Source organism: Sus scrofa, chromosome 15 (genome assembly GCF_000003025.6).
Source record: "Sus scrofa isolate TJ Tabasco breed Duroc chromosome 15, Sscrofa11.1, whole genome shotgun sequence".
In the NCBI taxonomy this organism is placed as follows: domain Eukaryota; kingdom Metazoa; phylum Chordata; class Mammalia; order Artiodactyla; family Suidae; genus Sus; species Sus scrofa.
Window position 1 is genome coordinate 45,286,165 of NC_010457.5, and position 16,217 is coordinate 45,302,381.

The window sequence follows — 16,217 nt, forward strand, 5'->3', positions numbered from 1 at the left end:
GGTAGTAACATTCGTAAGAGTTAGCAGAGAAAATTAGGATTCCTGCTACACTTAATAAACACCTTTGGGAGTTCCTGTTATGGCTCAGTGGGTTAAGAACCCAACTAGTATCCATGAGGATTCGGGTTCAATCCCTGGCCTCGCTCAGTGGGTTAAGGATCAGGCATTGTCACAAGGTGCACTGGAGGTTGCAGACATGGCTCAGATCTGGCATTGCTGTGACTGTGTCGTAGGCCTTAGCTGCGGCTCTGATTCAGCCATAACTCGGGAATGTCCATGTGCTGTGGATGCGGTGCTAAAAAAAATTTGAATTTGGCTCCGCCCCCCTCACCATCCCATGGAGCTTAGGGCTTGGACATGGTTATCTTGGGGAGAAAGCACAAACATTGTCTGTGGCAGACTGTACAAACTCAGGAATCATCAACACATTCCCCTCTTCATTCTCACATGTGTGTCCTGTGGTTTCAGGTGTTCCCACCCCAAGCCAAGAAATTCTCCGGCACACCCTGAACACGCTGGTCCGGGAGAGGAAGATCTACCCGACTCCAGATGGCTACTTCATCGTCACCCCACAGACTTATTTCATAACTCCGTCCCTCATAAGAACTAACAGTAAATGGTACCATTTGGACGAGAGGATACCTGACAGGTCTCAGTGTACCTCCCCCCAGCCCGGAACCATCACGCCCTCTGCCTCAGGCTGCGTCAGGGAAAGAACGTTGCCCAGGAACCACTGCGACTCTTGCCACTGCTGCAGGGAAGATGTGCATGGCGGGCACGCGGCCACCCTGCAGAGGAAGCCCGCCAAGGACTGCAAAGACCCGTATTGCCCCCCTTCCCTCTGCCAGGTGCCACCCACTGAAAAGAGCAAAAGTACTGTCAACTTCTCCTATAAGACGGAGACTCTCTCCAAACCTAAAGATAGTGAAAAGCAGTCCAAAAAATTCGGGCTCAAGTTATTCCGGCTCAGTTTTAAAAAAGACAAGACCAAACAGCTCGCCAATTTTTCCGCCCAGTTTCCTCCCGAAGAGTGGCCCCTGCGCGATGAGGATACGCCGACCACTATCCCTCGGGAAGTGGAAATGGAGATCATTCGGCGTATTAACCCGGACTTGACTGTGGAAAACGTCATGAGGCACACGGCCCTGATGAAGAAACTTGAAGAAGAGAAAGCACATAGGAGTAAAGCTGGGTCCTCCGCCCACCACAGCGGAAGAAGTAAAAAGAGTAGGACGCATCGCAAGTCCCACGGAAAGTCTCGGTCGCACAGCAAGACACGAGTGTCCAAGGGCGACCCGTCCGATGGTTCCCATCTGGACATCCCGGGTGAGAGAGAGTATGACTTCTGCGACCCTCTGACCCGGGCCCCCCGGGAGGGCTGCTTCATCATCGAACACAAAGGTGACAACTTCATCATGCACAGCAGTGCCAACGTGATCGAGTCTCATTTCCCCATGACCCCAGAATGGGACGTGTCTGGGGAACTGGCCAAAAGGAGAACTGAGATGCCTTTTCCTGAGCCTTCCAGGGGAAGCTCCCACTCAAAAGTGCACCGAAGCCACAGCCATACCCAGGATCGGAGGTCCCGGAACGAGAGATCCAACAAGGCCAAGGAGAGGTCCAGATCCATGGATAACTCCAAAGGCCCCCTGGGGGCCTCCTCGCTGGGCACACCTGAGGACCTGGCTGAAGGCTGTAGCCAGGATGACCAAACCCCCAGCCAATCCTACATTGACGACAGTACTTTAAGGCCTGCACAGACTGTCAGTCATCAAAGGGCTCACATTTCGTCCACAAGCTACAAAGAGGTGTGCATTCCAGAAATAGTCAGTGGCTGCAAGGAACCTTCCAGTGCTTGTAGCCTCCTGGAGCCAGGCAAACCACCTGAGACCTTGCCATCCTATGGGGAACTCAACTCCTGTCCAGCAAAGACGGCTGCTGATGACTATTTCCAGTGCAACACCTCCAGTGAGACGGTGCTCACGGCGCCATCACCTCTGGGAAAGAATAAAGAGGACCATGACACTCTGACCCTGGCGGAAGGGGTGAAAAAGCTGCCTCTGTCAGACAGGCAAGCCCCACATTCTTCCAGGGAGCCTGTGGGGCACAAGGAGGAGTCACCAAAGGGGCCAGGTGGAGGCCCAGCCACATCGGGCACCGGAGCTGAAGGGATCGCCAATGGACGCCTCGTCCAGCATCACAGCACCGAGCCCAGCAGCCTGGACAAAAGGAAAGAGCTATTCAGCAAAGACACACTGTTCAAACCTCTTCACAGCACCTTGTCTGTAAACAGCTATCACAAATCGAGCCTGTCCCTCCTCAAATCTCACCCGAAGACACCTGCGGACACACTGCCAGGCCGATGCGAGAAACTGGAGCCGTCCCTGGGGACCTCGGCCGCACAAGCCATGCCGGCTTCCCAGCGTCAGCAGGAGTCTGGGGGGAACCAGGAGGCCTCTTTCGACTATTACAACGTCTCTGATGATGACGAGTCTGAGGAAGGGGCAAACAAAAACACAGAGGAGGAGAAAAACAGAGATGATGTGGGCACCATGCAGTGGCTCCTGGAGAGGGAGAAGGAAAGAGACTTGCAGAGGAAATTTGAGAAGAACCTCACCCTCCTTGCCCCCAAGGAAACTGACAGCAGCAGCAACCAGAGAGCCACCCATTCGGCACGTCTGGACAGCATGGACAGCAGCAGCATCACGGTGGACAGTGGATTCAACTCCCCACGGTAGGGAGAGGCGTCTCTGCACACACATACACCCACTGGGGCCTGGGGCTTTATGCAGCTCATGCAGACAGTGTCTGATTTCAGTCTCAGTGCTGTGAGTGAGGGTTCCGAGTGGTGTGAGCAGTATTGTTAACAACCTGTTTCTGACTTCTTTTTCAGGAATTGAAACAAAGGTTTCTGCAGCTGTAGAGATCACCAATCTGGACTGGTGGGTTGGCCCCTTCCCGTCCAATCTAACTAAGACCAACATTTCCCAGTATTTTTCCTTCAATGTTTATATTACCACCACGCTGATCAAGGAAGAGGTGTTTTTTGTTTTGTTTTGTTTTGTTTTTTTAAGGTCTTCAGAAATAGTAACTTTTTTTTTAAGCAGAATGAGTAGTCAGTGTCAGGGTGGGAGGTGAGGCTTGGGAATAACTTGATTGAGTCAAGGATAAGAAGCCTCTCTAGTGTGAATGTAATAGTTTATCATATCGAAACTTTCCAGTGGATCTAGAAACTTGTTACCAGTTCAGGTCAGCCTGCACCCCTTACTCTCATACACCTTTCTCTCACCACTCCCAAGTTCTGCAGACACCTAGAACCTGTTCCTGTCTCAGAAAGATGAAGGGCCTGTGCTCCACTAGAGCAAAGCACATACTAGCACTTTTCTTTCTCTTCCTGCAGAATGGACACCGTCTAGGCTCACAGATCACAGTCCCTTCTTTTTAGTGGGTTCGGCAAAGGGTTGACAGCTGAGAGTGTACATGCCCAGTGGCCACATCCAACACCCTGAAGTAGTTCAGGGGTTTAGAAAGCAAAAGGTCGCCTATGCAACTTTCTTTTTTTCTCCTTAATTCTTCCTTCTCTTCCAAGAACACCTTGGGACCTGATTCCTCTTCTAAATTCTACTCCAGATTGGTGACTCTGAGATGCAGAAATACTGGGGAGAGATTGACATCTCCCATTAGTCATGATTCCCAACTTTTTACGTTATTTATCATTTTAACAAGGGAGATGATTATGTACTTCATCTACTTATTTTAATTCTTAAGAATTAAAAATTAGTTATGTTGTAATCATTTCACTCTATTTCTGGATAATCGGGGGACAGAGCATCCCAACATCAGAATTGGGATTCATGAATCTGTCCCATATTAGGCCTTTGTTATTTCTTAAAGGGCTAGTTCTTTATTATTACTATTATTATTATTATTGTCATGTAACTTTCTTTTCCAAGTTAACACACGTGTGGAAATTTATGTCTGAAGTACAGACTGTGGACTTTATGAATGGGAGTATTTCTTGAAGTAAGCTGATTTGCATATCTTTAACAAACCTCTCTGAGGTTTGTTTCACTCTGGTTCCAGTGGGTGGGAGACCAGGAGCCTCCCAGCTCTGCCCATCCCTCAAGGACCCTAAGAGACCTCAGGGAGTCCTGACACTCAGTCTGAAAACTACCAGCCTATTAAATGACTGTTCTAAGAAATAATTTTTGCTAAATACATTTTAATCCCAAATCTAATCTTAATTTATATACCAATTATTTTATATACTCTTTTCTTTCTCCTTTCCTCTTCTGTTCTTGTTTTTCCTCTTGATTTCCTAGTGGGGAATACCGGGTAAGCCTAACTGAAAGTCTGTCACTGATGGTCGAAGTTCACTACCATCGCTGGTGGAAGGCGTCATTCATTTGCTGTAGCTTCTGCTCTACTGTTTCTTATTATACAGCCTCTCCTTACCCAGTGCTTCTCCTACAGCGCTTTTCAGCTCTTCACATGGCCTCTTGGCTGCTGGATCTCCGTGGAGGGAAAACCGCAATACCCCAGAAATAGCTACTAAGGAGACATTGAGAGTAGTTTAGTGGGGTCTAACTCAAAACCCTACCACTGCCTAATATTGAGAGGTCTTTGTTTGTCTGGGGGCAGATAACCAGAAATGATCATGTAATAGTTGAACCTGTCTCTCCGCAGAATATATCTTAGTATCTCTAAATTTGGAGTACAGATCAATGGACTTTACAGATGGGATTATTTCTTGAAGTAAGCTGACTTGCATATCTTTAATAATACACTCAAGGTCAAATGCTTTGTCATAGTAGAAGATAAAGGTCCTCTTGAGGAGACAATCTTCACGCAGGAGCTACCTGTCTGTTACTATTATTAGGCAGACTTTTCTCTACAGGAATACGTAGGTCACCCAGAAATTTCACGCAGTTAGAGAATCCTCAGAACAATTCCTTATTTTTATGCCTTTCATATGTAATGTCCTTTGGTTAGTAGCTGGGTGACAAAGTTCTTCTCTATGTAGCTCTCCTTTTTTTTTTTTTGGACTTTTAGGGCTGCACCTGCAGCATATGGAGATTCCCAGGCTAGGGGTTCAATCAGAGCTATAGCTTCCAGCCTACCACCATAGCCACAGCAACATCAGATTGGAGCCGCATCTGTGACCTACACCACAGCTCACGGCAATGCTGGATCCTTAACCCACTGAGAGGGCCCAGAGATTGAACCCAAGACCTCATGATTCCTAGGCGGATTTGTTTCCACTGCACCATGACGGGAACTCCTCTATATCTACTTTTAAACTTTGTTTTCTCCACAGCTCCATGAATTCACTCAGTTGCCTTTCTGATGTGTGGGGATGGTCTGTGAAGGTGCATTTTTGTATTAGAGCGAGTTTCACTCTCTAGCTTGAGGAATGATTCCACTAGATAATATTATCATGCTGATACCCCTCCACCACTGAGAGATACAGGAATCTTAAGTGGGCCATTTTCTCAGGTCTTGCAATCAGTAATTCACTGAACAGTGAAAATCCAACCTGCTCCCCACCCCACCTCCAAAACAAACCCCCCCAAAATAAAAAAAGACCAAAAAAAGGTAGTCTCTATATTCTCAGCTTTCAATGCTGGCCCAGGGGTCCTGTTTGGCCGTATGTCCAAAATTCTTCAATTCCCTTTTGCTGGGAACCAAGTGCACTGAGAAGACAACCAGGTAGAGACTTAAACTGTGCCATGAGATCTAATGTTGAAAAGTCCTGACAGGCAAAGCCTGCTGTTCCACATCGGAGGCTGAAAACCAGTCGCTAAAAACACAGTATGAAAACCAGGGGGACCTTGGAGGAAGACCTGCAGGGCCTCTTGGTTCGCTTCTTCTGCCTATAAAATCCTGCATCTTCTTCTTTTTTTTTTTTTTTTTTTTTTGTCTTTTGTCTTTTGTCTTTTTAGGGCCACACCCTCAGCATATGGAGGGTCCCAGGCTAGGGGTTGAATCAGAGCTGCAGCCTCCAGCCTATGCCACAGCCACAGCAATGCCAAATCTGAGTCACGTCTATGACCTACACCACAGCTCAGGGCAACACCAGATCCTTAACCCACTGACCGAGGCCAGTGATCAAACCCCAAACCTCATGGTTCCTAGTCAGATTTGTTTCCCATGCCATCTTCTTTTTAAGGTTGTGCTCTGTTAACTCTCTCTCTGTCTCTCTCCTTTTTTTTTTTTTTTTTTTTTTTTTTTTTTCTTTTTAGGATCACACCCATGACATATGGAAGTTCCAAGGCTAGGGGTCAAACCGAACTGCATCTGTGACCTACACCATAGCTCACAGCCAAGCTCAATCCTTAACCCACTGAGTGAGGCCAGGGATCAAACCCTCATCCTCATGGAAAGGGGGCAGGTTCTTTACTGCTGAACCACAATAGGAACTCCCCCATTAGCTCTCTTTTTAAAAAAGAAGAAATTTTAAATTTGAGAATCTTGTTACTGCTAACCCTCCATCCCCATGAACTGTTTCATCGTCTTATCCAGAGCTTCCCTGGGACTGTCACACGCTGTACTCAGTATTACAGCAATAATGAGATATATCCTTTGGAAACACTGGAAGGCTGTGTATATTGATCACTGTTAACACATTGGTGGTGGTGAGAGGCGGTCTCAGGCTCTCAGAGCACAGATAGCTCCCCCCTTAGATGATCTGTTGCAGTGACGTGTGTTGACAGTGCCTGGCACGGTGCCTGGCATACAGTAGGGACTCGATACATGTTAAACTCGTGCCACGAAAGCTGGTTTGAAAGGGGACCCCTCGGACCTCATTTTCCTGTAGAAAAGATGTCATTGGTAATATATAGGTTCCCCAGCCCCCCCACAGTGGCTGTTTAATTCATTAGATGCCAGATGTACAACAGAGGTCACTAAGGTGTGTCTAGCTCTTTGGGGTACAAATTCTTCACCATTGCTTGTTTTTTCCTCAGAGTCACTCAGTGAGTAGTATCTCCCATCACTCTCCCTGTGTGAGAGATGAGGAAGTCAGATGCCATGAACAGTTTCTCTTGTAATTAAGAATGAAGCTGAAGGAATGTGTCATGACATCTTTGGGTTTCTACATGTTTATTGCCCTTTTTCCTTTCTCCGCCTGACCCTCAGTTGTAATCCTGGAAAACCACTGATGAATTTCCTTAGAATGGGGTGTAAGGCAGGTAAGGAGGTAAGTCTAGCACTTTCTATCCTTTCAGTGATGACGCTTTGGAGTATTCTTTCAATATGCCCAGATTTACCAGAAGCATCATGAAAAAAACGTGATTTCTACAAATGTATTAACCTTCTGGAGTACACTCTGCAGTCTGGAAAGGTCCGGTTTTCTTTCTGTCAGTGAACAAACTTCCTGTTAAACAGTTATCTCTTAGCTTCTTGAAGAAGAGCAAACTTAAGGCCACAAGGGGTCAGGATGAAAGAACCTGTTGGAATGGCAGCCAAGCTGTAATTTTCAGACAAAATCGCTGTCCGTTTAGGATGGGAATGAAAAGAGGTGGTGAGAAGGTTTGCTTTGTATTGTGACCTTAAATCAGTTATGGAATCAACCCATGTTTTGAGCAGGCTTCTTCAACCTATTTGTAAGCTGACAAATTTCTTGTTACCATTTTGAGGACCTTGAACGTGAAACCCATAGAGTTCCCGTCACTTAGGCCAAGTAATCTTATTAAATAGACTCAAGTATGTCTAAATTAAAAAATTAAAAGAGAAGTCAAAATACTCACTCCTTTAAACCACCTCTATTCTATAAGAGTCTTTTAGAAAATAAAATATTTCTGCCAAAGCGGGGGAAAAGGAGGAATAAATGTAAATGGGGAAAAAATTAAGATTCCTTATCTGAAAATAGAATGTATTTTAACCAAAGTGTTATACATTTGAAACAGAGGTATGAACATTTAAAAAAATAATTGTATTTCCATCACTGTGGCCATTTGGCTAGCGGCATGCTTGCAGCCCACCATCAAAGTCCAGAATCTGCTAACCAAGACTGAAAATAGAACCAGTAGGGTAAAATCATTGAGTGTATTCAGGAACCATTCTATCAATGAGTTTCGAGCCTGAAATGAAATCATTACCTATGTATATATACGACAGCTATTCTTTTTTAAACACAGATGTGCTAGCCACCTAGCACATCAAATTTTGAAGGTGTTGCCCTGACTGTGAAAGGAAAGGGAAGGCATTTCAAGTGCCTTTAGCTGTATAAAAACCCTCAATTCAGTACACCGCTGCTTAGAACTTGTCCTGTGAAAGCTTTTGGAGTCCAGGTTGGAGAAGCATATGTGAGTGATCAGTATGAGATGCTATGGACATGACATCTTGAACCAACAGAGGAAATCCATTAACTCCATCATTAGCTCTTCCTCTGGGGCTCAACGTATAATTATTTATGTTCCAAACCAAACAAAACAAAACCTTTTTACTCTTTTAGCACTCGGGAGAGCCTGGCTTCCAACACGTCGAGCATTGTTGAAAGTAACCGTCGTCAGAACCCTACCTGGAGCCCGGCCCACGGTGGAGCTGGCCCAGCCTTCAGTTTCCGAGCAAGTACGGACCCCCCCACCAACGAAGCCGAGAAATTACAGAAACCTTCCAACTGCTTGCAAGCTTCTGTTACTAGTGTGTGATAGTCATCCTGCCTCAGATCTCCTGTCTCATTTGATACGACCAAGTTTACGACACTGGGACTGATGTTTACGACACTGGGACTGATGTGACATCGTTGGGAAGACAAGCATCTCAGCCACAGTTTTTGTGTTGATGGAAACTGTGCTGCTAATAAGTAGGCTAGGGCAACACAACAACAACAACAACACAGTCTTTATTTCAGAGTATTGCTTTTCACATGTATGGCTCTGTAGCAACAAGAATAGCAGTAGGGGTGATATGTCTACTTTTGCTTCACTAATTGTAACTGAGCACACATAGGGAAGTCTAGACACTGTAAGTGTTATATGCATTTTCGATGTCATGCCGTTGCCAAGTCCATTTTAAAATGCCACAGGTGCGTGTTGCCCCCCAGTCTGCGGCCACCCTGTACCGCAGAACTGATCCTTGACACTTCCAAAAACACAAACAAACAAAGCCACCACAAAAAGGTCGAAGGCCAGGGTCCACCTTGAGGGAAATCGATGCCAAACTGACCAGGAGGGCAGCCAGCCCTTTGCGTGGGAATCTTTTAGGCACCAATCATTTTGCACTGTGCGTTTTCGTGAGTTTTTGCAGGAGCTGGTGGACGTGTGTCGGAAGGGGTCTGAGATCCAAGTAACTGGGAGTGTTCTGTTTTCAGGATTTTGCTTTTAAGTGTCAAGATGCTTGTCTGATTTTTTGTTTGTTTGTTTTACAACCTTCCATAATCACAAACAGGAATATAGGCCTTTGAATCTGAAATGGACAAAGGAAGAGTTCCCCAGCCTGGCTGGGACGGAGCACTGAGTGATGGGAGAGGTGATGTGGACTTTAAAAGGTGTTAATCAAACATTGAAGGAAGATCATTTCCTCCTTGCAAAATTTAGGCTAATGCTATCTAACTGTAATAGATATGGTAATTAGTTTGTTTAAAAAGCAAAATGTTCTTTGTGATACACATGAAGACTATGGCCTGGGCGTTATTCTTTCTAATGGAAGGACATAAATCTATTTTATGTAGTTTTAAATAGAATGCCTAAATTAGGCTGTGGGAGATCATTTTTAGTGGTTGTAGGAAAGAGCAAATTTAGGGAGAGTTGAACTTCAGGCCTTTTATTCCTGGGAAGATATCTAGAGAGAAAACTTTAAAAATAATTTTTGATTAGAAATATCCATGTGCCCATGTAATTAACAACAGAATGTGATCATTCTGCAAGTGTGGTGTAATCCTGACTTGTACGCCCCTGAAAATTTATCGGAATAACCATTATGCATATACATGAACTATGCCACAGGAATGTTTACAGACAACTTCGTAACCAATTTCAGGAGGCAGTTTTAGGCGGATGTATAGTTTTTAGCCCGGCTGATTTCGGAATGGTTTGTTAACCTTTTTCTTGGTTTACCATGTCATGTTGAGCACAAAGAAGGTCCTCAAAGGGATTCCAAATAATCAAGATTCAGCCTTCTAGGAAAGGGGCATTCCAAAGTTCCCACGCCTCATTTTATCAGAATGACGCAATAAATCTGCCCATAATGGAAAAGTATTCGCAAAAGGTGATCTGTGACACCAGTAAACGGTCTAACAGAGAGTTTTATTTAGTTGAGTGGCAGGTGATATTTGGAGCCTCATGCCATACAATAAATATCTAAAAAATAAATCTGAAACAGCTTCACCCCAGATTTCAGGAATTGGCACCAAATTTGTGAAACACTTCTGCTTCAGTGTTAGGTTGAATCAGCAGCCATCTGTCTAAAGAGTGGAGTCCTATACGCAGTTGGACTATTTCTTGAAACATTTGTGTACCCCCTCATGCTTTTTCAGATATCTGGAAGTTGCATTGGGTCAAACTGGACTGGTCAAGTTTATGTGGATTCCTTATTCCTTTTTTGTGCTTACACATAAGCATGTTTCTTGGTTAAACTCCCACACCCCTAAAATGCTGAAGTCAATTGGCTTTCAGTCCCATGCCTTACTTCCTCCAAGGCATGCCTTGATTGCTCAGAAATGCACTCTGTCTCGTTGCTTAAATTTGTCCGGAAGGAACAATAACAGATCCAATAGACTGTACGCAGAGTCTGTTTCCTTGGGGAGTTGTATACCATAGAGTTATTACTAAATTATTCTAAATTCTTTTTTCCGCCCCAAAAAACCTGCCCTCAACTGTGTATCATACTATCAGTTCATAAATAATAGAACCATTGAAACAATACGTCAGCCTCTAGTTGATCCTCCTAAAGTAGCCATTATAATCATCAGATACTGTGTGAACAGGAAGGGAAAGCATTACCTTTAAGAGAAGCTTTAAAATAGGAACTTATCAAGATTTCATGAGAAATAGGTTTACAGAAGACATTGTTCAAATAAAATGTGTACACTCTTTGCCTGATGCTATGGGGTACATGATTTTAAAAAAAAGCAAAAAGCAAAAAAACTCCCTTAGAGCAGCAGCCATTCGCATAGCAGCAATGGACTTCAGTGAGGGTGTGGTGTCAGCAGACATTCCCTGCAGAAATATTCTCACTGAATGGAATCAGTTTTCTTGAACAGGGAGAAGTGGTTGGCGGGAAGCACATTACAAATATGACCCAAGATGGTCTGCGGGGACCTCCTCAGTGGCCCGCTCCAAGCTTTGCCCAGCATCCTTTCCTCCAGGGAAAAGACAGCTCTGTGTCTCACGGCTGCTTATCTAGACTTCACGTAGAGTTTATCAACGGAAAAGGTTTACAGAACTGAATCTGGTTGAATCTCTGTGTAGCGTTCAACTTTAAAGGGTCAACTCATCTGTCAGCATTTTGCACACTTATGTATTATTATGATGCAGCATATTACTTTATGGTAATTTTTATTTTTACATATAACTACCTCCATAAATTTGATGAAGCGGCAGCAGTGCGTTCACGTGTGTTGTTCCGAAAAGTTGAAAATTTTCTTGACCATTAGGCCATGGCGTTGTGTGTGTGTGTGTGTGTGTGTTTGTGTGTGTGTGTGTGAGTGAGTGATGACCTATGTGGACTCGTGGCTGTTTCATTGCCATGGTTTTCTTTTCCAGCATTATTTCACTCTCAGCTGTAAACCTGTCTCTCCTCTTCTTCCCCACGAAAGCGCACTTGATTTTGTTCTGAACGAGAGGAAGTTTAAATTTCTTGTCTCCTCCGCCCCCGCCCCCGACCCATTCCTGCTAAGAGTTCTCTCTGGCCAAGAGCCAGTTGGTAAACATGATCTAGCGAGCTGTTTACTCCTATACGAATCTGATCTGAATTCTAGGTTCTCGGTCGCAAGACACACAAGAAATTTGGACTGCCACCTCTGAAGCACTCTGGGCTTCTCCGCCTTCACTTGCATGCTACCATATTGAGCCCAGACTTCATTTGAATTAAAAGAGCTGTGCTGTATATCCACCGCTTCTGTTCGATAATTTGTATTTCGTTTTATATATTTTGCACATCTCAGGGGACCTTCATGCGCATATGAAAAGGGGGGGTGCCATCAAATAGAGGAAACACATATAAGAGCTGAAAGAGGCCTCGAAGGACAAAATAGCAAATTACTGCTTCTCTGATGCCGTTGAAGTTCAGGTTCAGGAAGCTTCCATTGAAAGTTAATCTGGAGTCACAACGATCTGAACACCAGCTGTTCCCAGATCTCCCTTTGTCATAACCCAACCAGCATTTCTAAAGTGTGCATTTAAATTATATTGCGGTCACCATGGGGAGAAAAAAACAAAAACCTGTTCAGTGATAATGAAAGCCTTGTTTGTATTTTTTAGGTTGGCACAGCTTTGTAAAATTCTACCCAGGATAAACCACTTATCGCCACAAAGTGTACTTGAAAATAAAGTTTTTAACTTAAATTATAGGCATATTGCTCATGATACAATAGCGACCATATTTTGAACAATCTCACCCTTTATAACACGGGCTGTATTGGAGCTTAATTAAAAACCAACAACAACCTATGATGACTTTGCAAATTTATTTTAGGCTCTCAAAGCGCTTCCAGAGCATTTGGATTCACAACTAACAAAGCAGGTCACATTTGTAATACCTGAACTTGAAACAAATAAACAGGAGGAATGACATACGATTACCCAGAAACACAGTGGCAGCTACCAATGATCTATTTTCTATCCATTTGATAGACCATCACGAGACATGACGAAATACAATGCTATTTTTCTGATGTGTGCTAATAAAGTCAGAGTTAACAAATACAACTTGACACCTTCGTCCATTTTCATTCCAAAAAAAAAAAAAAAAAGTTCAGGGTGTTGGGAATTTTACAAAATGCACCCAAATGCCATTGCAATCCAATGTTAGGTCTGGACATACACCCTTGTTTACACTTTCATATTGAGCTTCTCTAAATCCTGTGCTCAAATACTGTCTTTCAGGAACATGACTGCTCCTGGCAGAGGAAGGTGCTGAAACAGCAATTTTCATTAAAAACTTGATCAAGTCCTCTTCAAAGTGCTTCTTAGCACGACGGAAATTCAGTACAATACATTGAGCCCTACTTTGAAGAATCTGGATTTCCCAGGGAAGCTGATCTAGTTTTAAATGGGTGTCTTTCTTCTCAAATTAGGAGATAAAAGATCCCGGTCGGGGACCTTCCCCGTGACCACAAGCCAGTCAGAGAACCAGCTAGCAGCACACTGTCAGGTGACAGTGGACCCCAGTGGAAGTGATCCCTTCCTTTCCCCTCCTCACCAGACCCCCCAGACACCGCCCCCCTCCCATACTCTTCTGTTCGTGAGCGAATTTCTGCTCACATGTAGGGCTCGAGGAAGCTAGAACACAGGAAAATCGAATGCCAAAGCCATGGAAGACATTGCTTTGCTCTAGGTTAGTAAAATACGAGCAGGAAAGAGATGACTATCAATCTGATCTTTGCCAAGTAAGATAAAAGCATCAGCTGTCACTCCGTCAGCAGGCCCCAAAGTTTTACAGTATTAAGGATGCATCCAATATTTTCCCACAGATTTTTATTGAGGAGACATTTTGTAAATTACATCTATGAGAAGAATCGTTATTAAATTTCCCGGTCTAGGCAGTAGACACTGGCGTCTCCCTGGTGGAGTTAATCTCTGCGTCTTTTGCAGCAACATCCCAGAGAGGGAGTCCCCAGCTGTGGTTCCTCTAACACAGAGCCCTGTGTTTTCAGAGTCATTCTAGGACTTGCAGGTGCTGATTTGCAAGGTTCAGAATTCTTCAAGGCTCAAGGGGGACCAAATATTCTTCTGATGATTGTACCTGATCAGTGACGGGGCTTTGCTCCTTGCTGGCTTCAAGTGTGAATACACACACACGCTGCCAATGAGGAAAGGGGGTGTTTCCCAGGTGAGGCAGCAGTGACTCTGGAAGCCGATGCAAGGCTAAAAGTTTGGTTGGTCCATGAACAGCTGCCTCCCTCCCTGTCCAAAGGCTGGTTTGGGCATGCGCATTCCCTGGAGCCCATCAAAAAGTGGTACCAATCTGAGATCCAATGTCTCCTCCAACATGAATCCCCTGCAATGACAGCAAATTCATCTCAAAGTACACACGGCTCCTCGCCTTCCTTTCCTCAAGGAGGTCCCCCTTCCCTGCTTACTTCCTATCCTCCCCCCAACTTAGATACCAATACACCGCCATGGTTTCCACATTGGAAGGGCAAAGCAGTGTGTGATACAGTGCACACAAGGGTGGGTTAAGGCTAGAGCTGCCCTAGGGTGACCTTGATGTCAGTATTGACGGCTACAGATTAAGGTCCTTAGAGTAGTTGACATCAGTACAACTTTCTAGAAGAGAATTAAATTTCAACATTAAGTTTAAAGGGATCATAATTCTGCAGGTATCTTTCTCTGAGTGACTGAATGTGACTATTACATTAGGGTAAATGAATTAAGAAGTGCAAGTGGGATTTACTGTATGTTAGAAAGGAGTTTTGCAGCCAAGACTGCCTTGAATAAAATGTGTTTGCACTGAAAAAAAAATTTTAAATTACTTGGTCTCTGGTTGCTGTAAAGGTCATCCACGATGGATGTTCTGTTTATATTGTATAGTATTTCATATGAAATAATTACAGTTCATGAAATGTCTTCCCTAACGTTACTGATTTATAACAGCACATTTGTAACATGGTTTTTATCGTGTCAGTGTACCATATTGTAAATGATGATTACTTGTCATGCTTAGTATAATAACTTAAAAGAAAAAAAAAGCACAGGGATTTTTGTAAGTCTATATTTGAAAGTCCCTCCATATGGTAATATTGTGTTCATGTTGTTTATGTAGTGTTGTGTGAACTATCCATTTTGGATTGTGTTACTTTTTAAGATATTAAATAACATTTGGTTATATGTCTAAGTGGATTTTTTTTTTTTGGCACTTGAGAGAAAATACCTTCCATGAGGCCAGTTTCTTTCTCTCCTCAATTAATATGATGTCATACATTTTTATTGCACAATCTTGGTTGTTAGAGCTTTTGAATTAAAACAGCTGAAAATGGAAATTTCTAATCAAAATCTTTTTCTAGGAATGTTGAAAAAAATCTCATCTTTAGCTAGCTGTTCAACTTTAACACAAAGGGAGGCTTGTAGAGGCACATAATTGTTTTCTAAATGAAATCATAAAGTCTTGTCATCAGGTTTTTTGTGTTGTTTTGTTATCACTCATATCACAATTTCCACGCCCAAACAAACAGGATTCCCCTCTCTAGCGCATGCTCGGAGGCTATTCACATATTCCAGTGAGGCTCCTGCCCAACTTTGGATCCAACTTTGGATCACCTCCGTGTTAATTGCCCTCGGAATCTATTATACATTCTTTGACTCTCCTCAGTGGTGGCAAATCTTTGTCCTGGGAGAATGGACATTATTTTTCCCAACCCAAAGTGATCTGCTGTCATGCAAACGAGTAAAGAAAACCGCATACTTAGTCCAAAACAATACGGAGCTGTAAAGTTGAGCCTGGTTTTCTTGTAAAGGCAAGACCCAAAGCAGGCTTCCCCAGACCGTTTTGAACAATGACAGCGTCATTTAGGGGTAAGTGTGTGAAACCCAAAGTGACTACGTTGGAGGACAAGTCTTATTTTAGTTTGTATTTTTTCATTGTCTCAGTAGAGACCCTTCATTTCTCAAGCTCAGAGCAAGGAAGAACAGCAACACTGGAAGTACACTGTGAGTTTTACACTAAGACCAAAAGCCGCTGGGCTGGAGGAAAGGTAACTGTGTGTTACCCTCAGAACCATCCAGTGACTGGACACATGGAGAAAATGTGGTGACTCGCTAAGAAGATGGGAGGCAGGGTTCTGGCTCCTTTGAGAGAATGGTCATAGTTCATACAAATCTTTTCTTTCCAGAGGAAATGGTATGGGTTTAACTTATTTCCAAGTGTTTAGAGTGGTGGGTTTTTTTTTTTTTTTTCCTCGTAAAGAAACTCAAGCAGAGTCTTCGATATTTGCCGTCTGTGCTGTTAACAGCTGTGAAATCGAGAGGCACTGAATAATAAAAAGCAGTTATTCACCTACCTTCAGTATTTTTATTTAACCGGGAAATCTTATCCCTACTATGGGAATACTGGGAATG

At 43.8% G+C, this 16,217-nt stretch overlaps 1 protein-coding gene across 11 annotated transcripts in view; it reads left to right on the forward strand.

Annotated features, from left to right (window-relative positions):
• STOX2 (storkhead box 2) overlaps nt 1-14,997 on the forward strand; it is a 217,359-nt gene extending 202,362 nt beyond the window's left edge. For 7 of the 11 annotated variants that reach the window (XM_021075612.1, XM_021075611.1, XM_021075615.1 and 4 more), the window contains 2 exons: nt 469-2,734; nt 8,456-14,997. In XM_021075612.1, the coding sequence (XP_020931271.1) occupies nt 469-2,734; nt 8,456-8,651 (2,462 nt within the window). In that variant the 3' untranslated portion in view covers nt 8,652-14,997. Of the gene's footprint in view, nt 1-468; nt 2,739-2,893; nt 2,943-8,455 lie in introns of those variants that run through there. The other 4 variants (XM_021075613.1, XM_021075617.1, XM_021075618.1 and 1 more) reach the window with 3 other exon arrangements.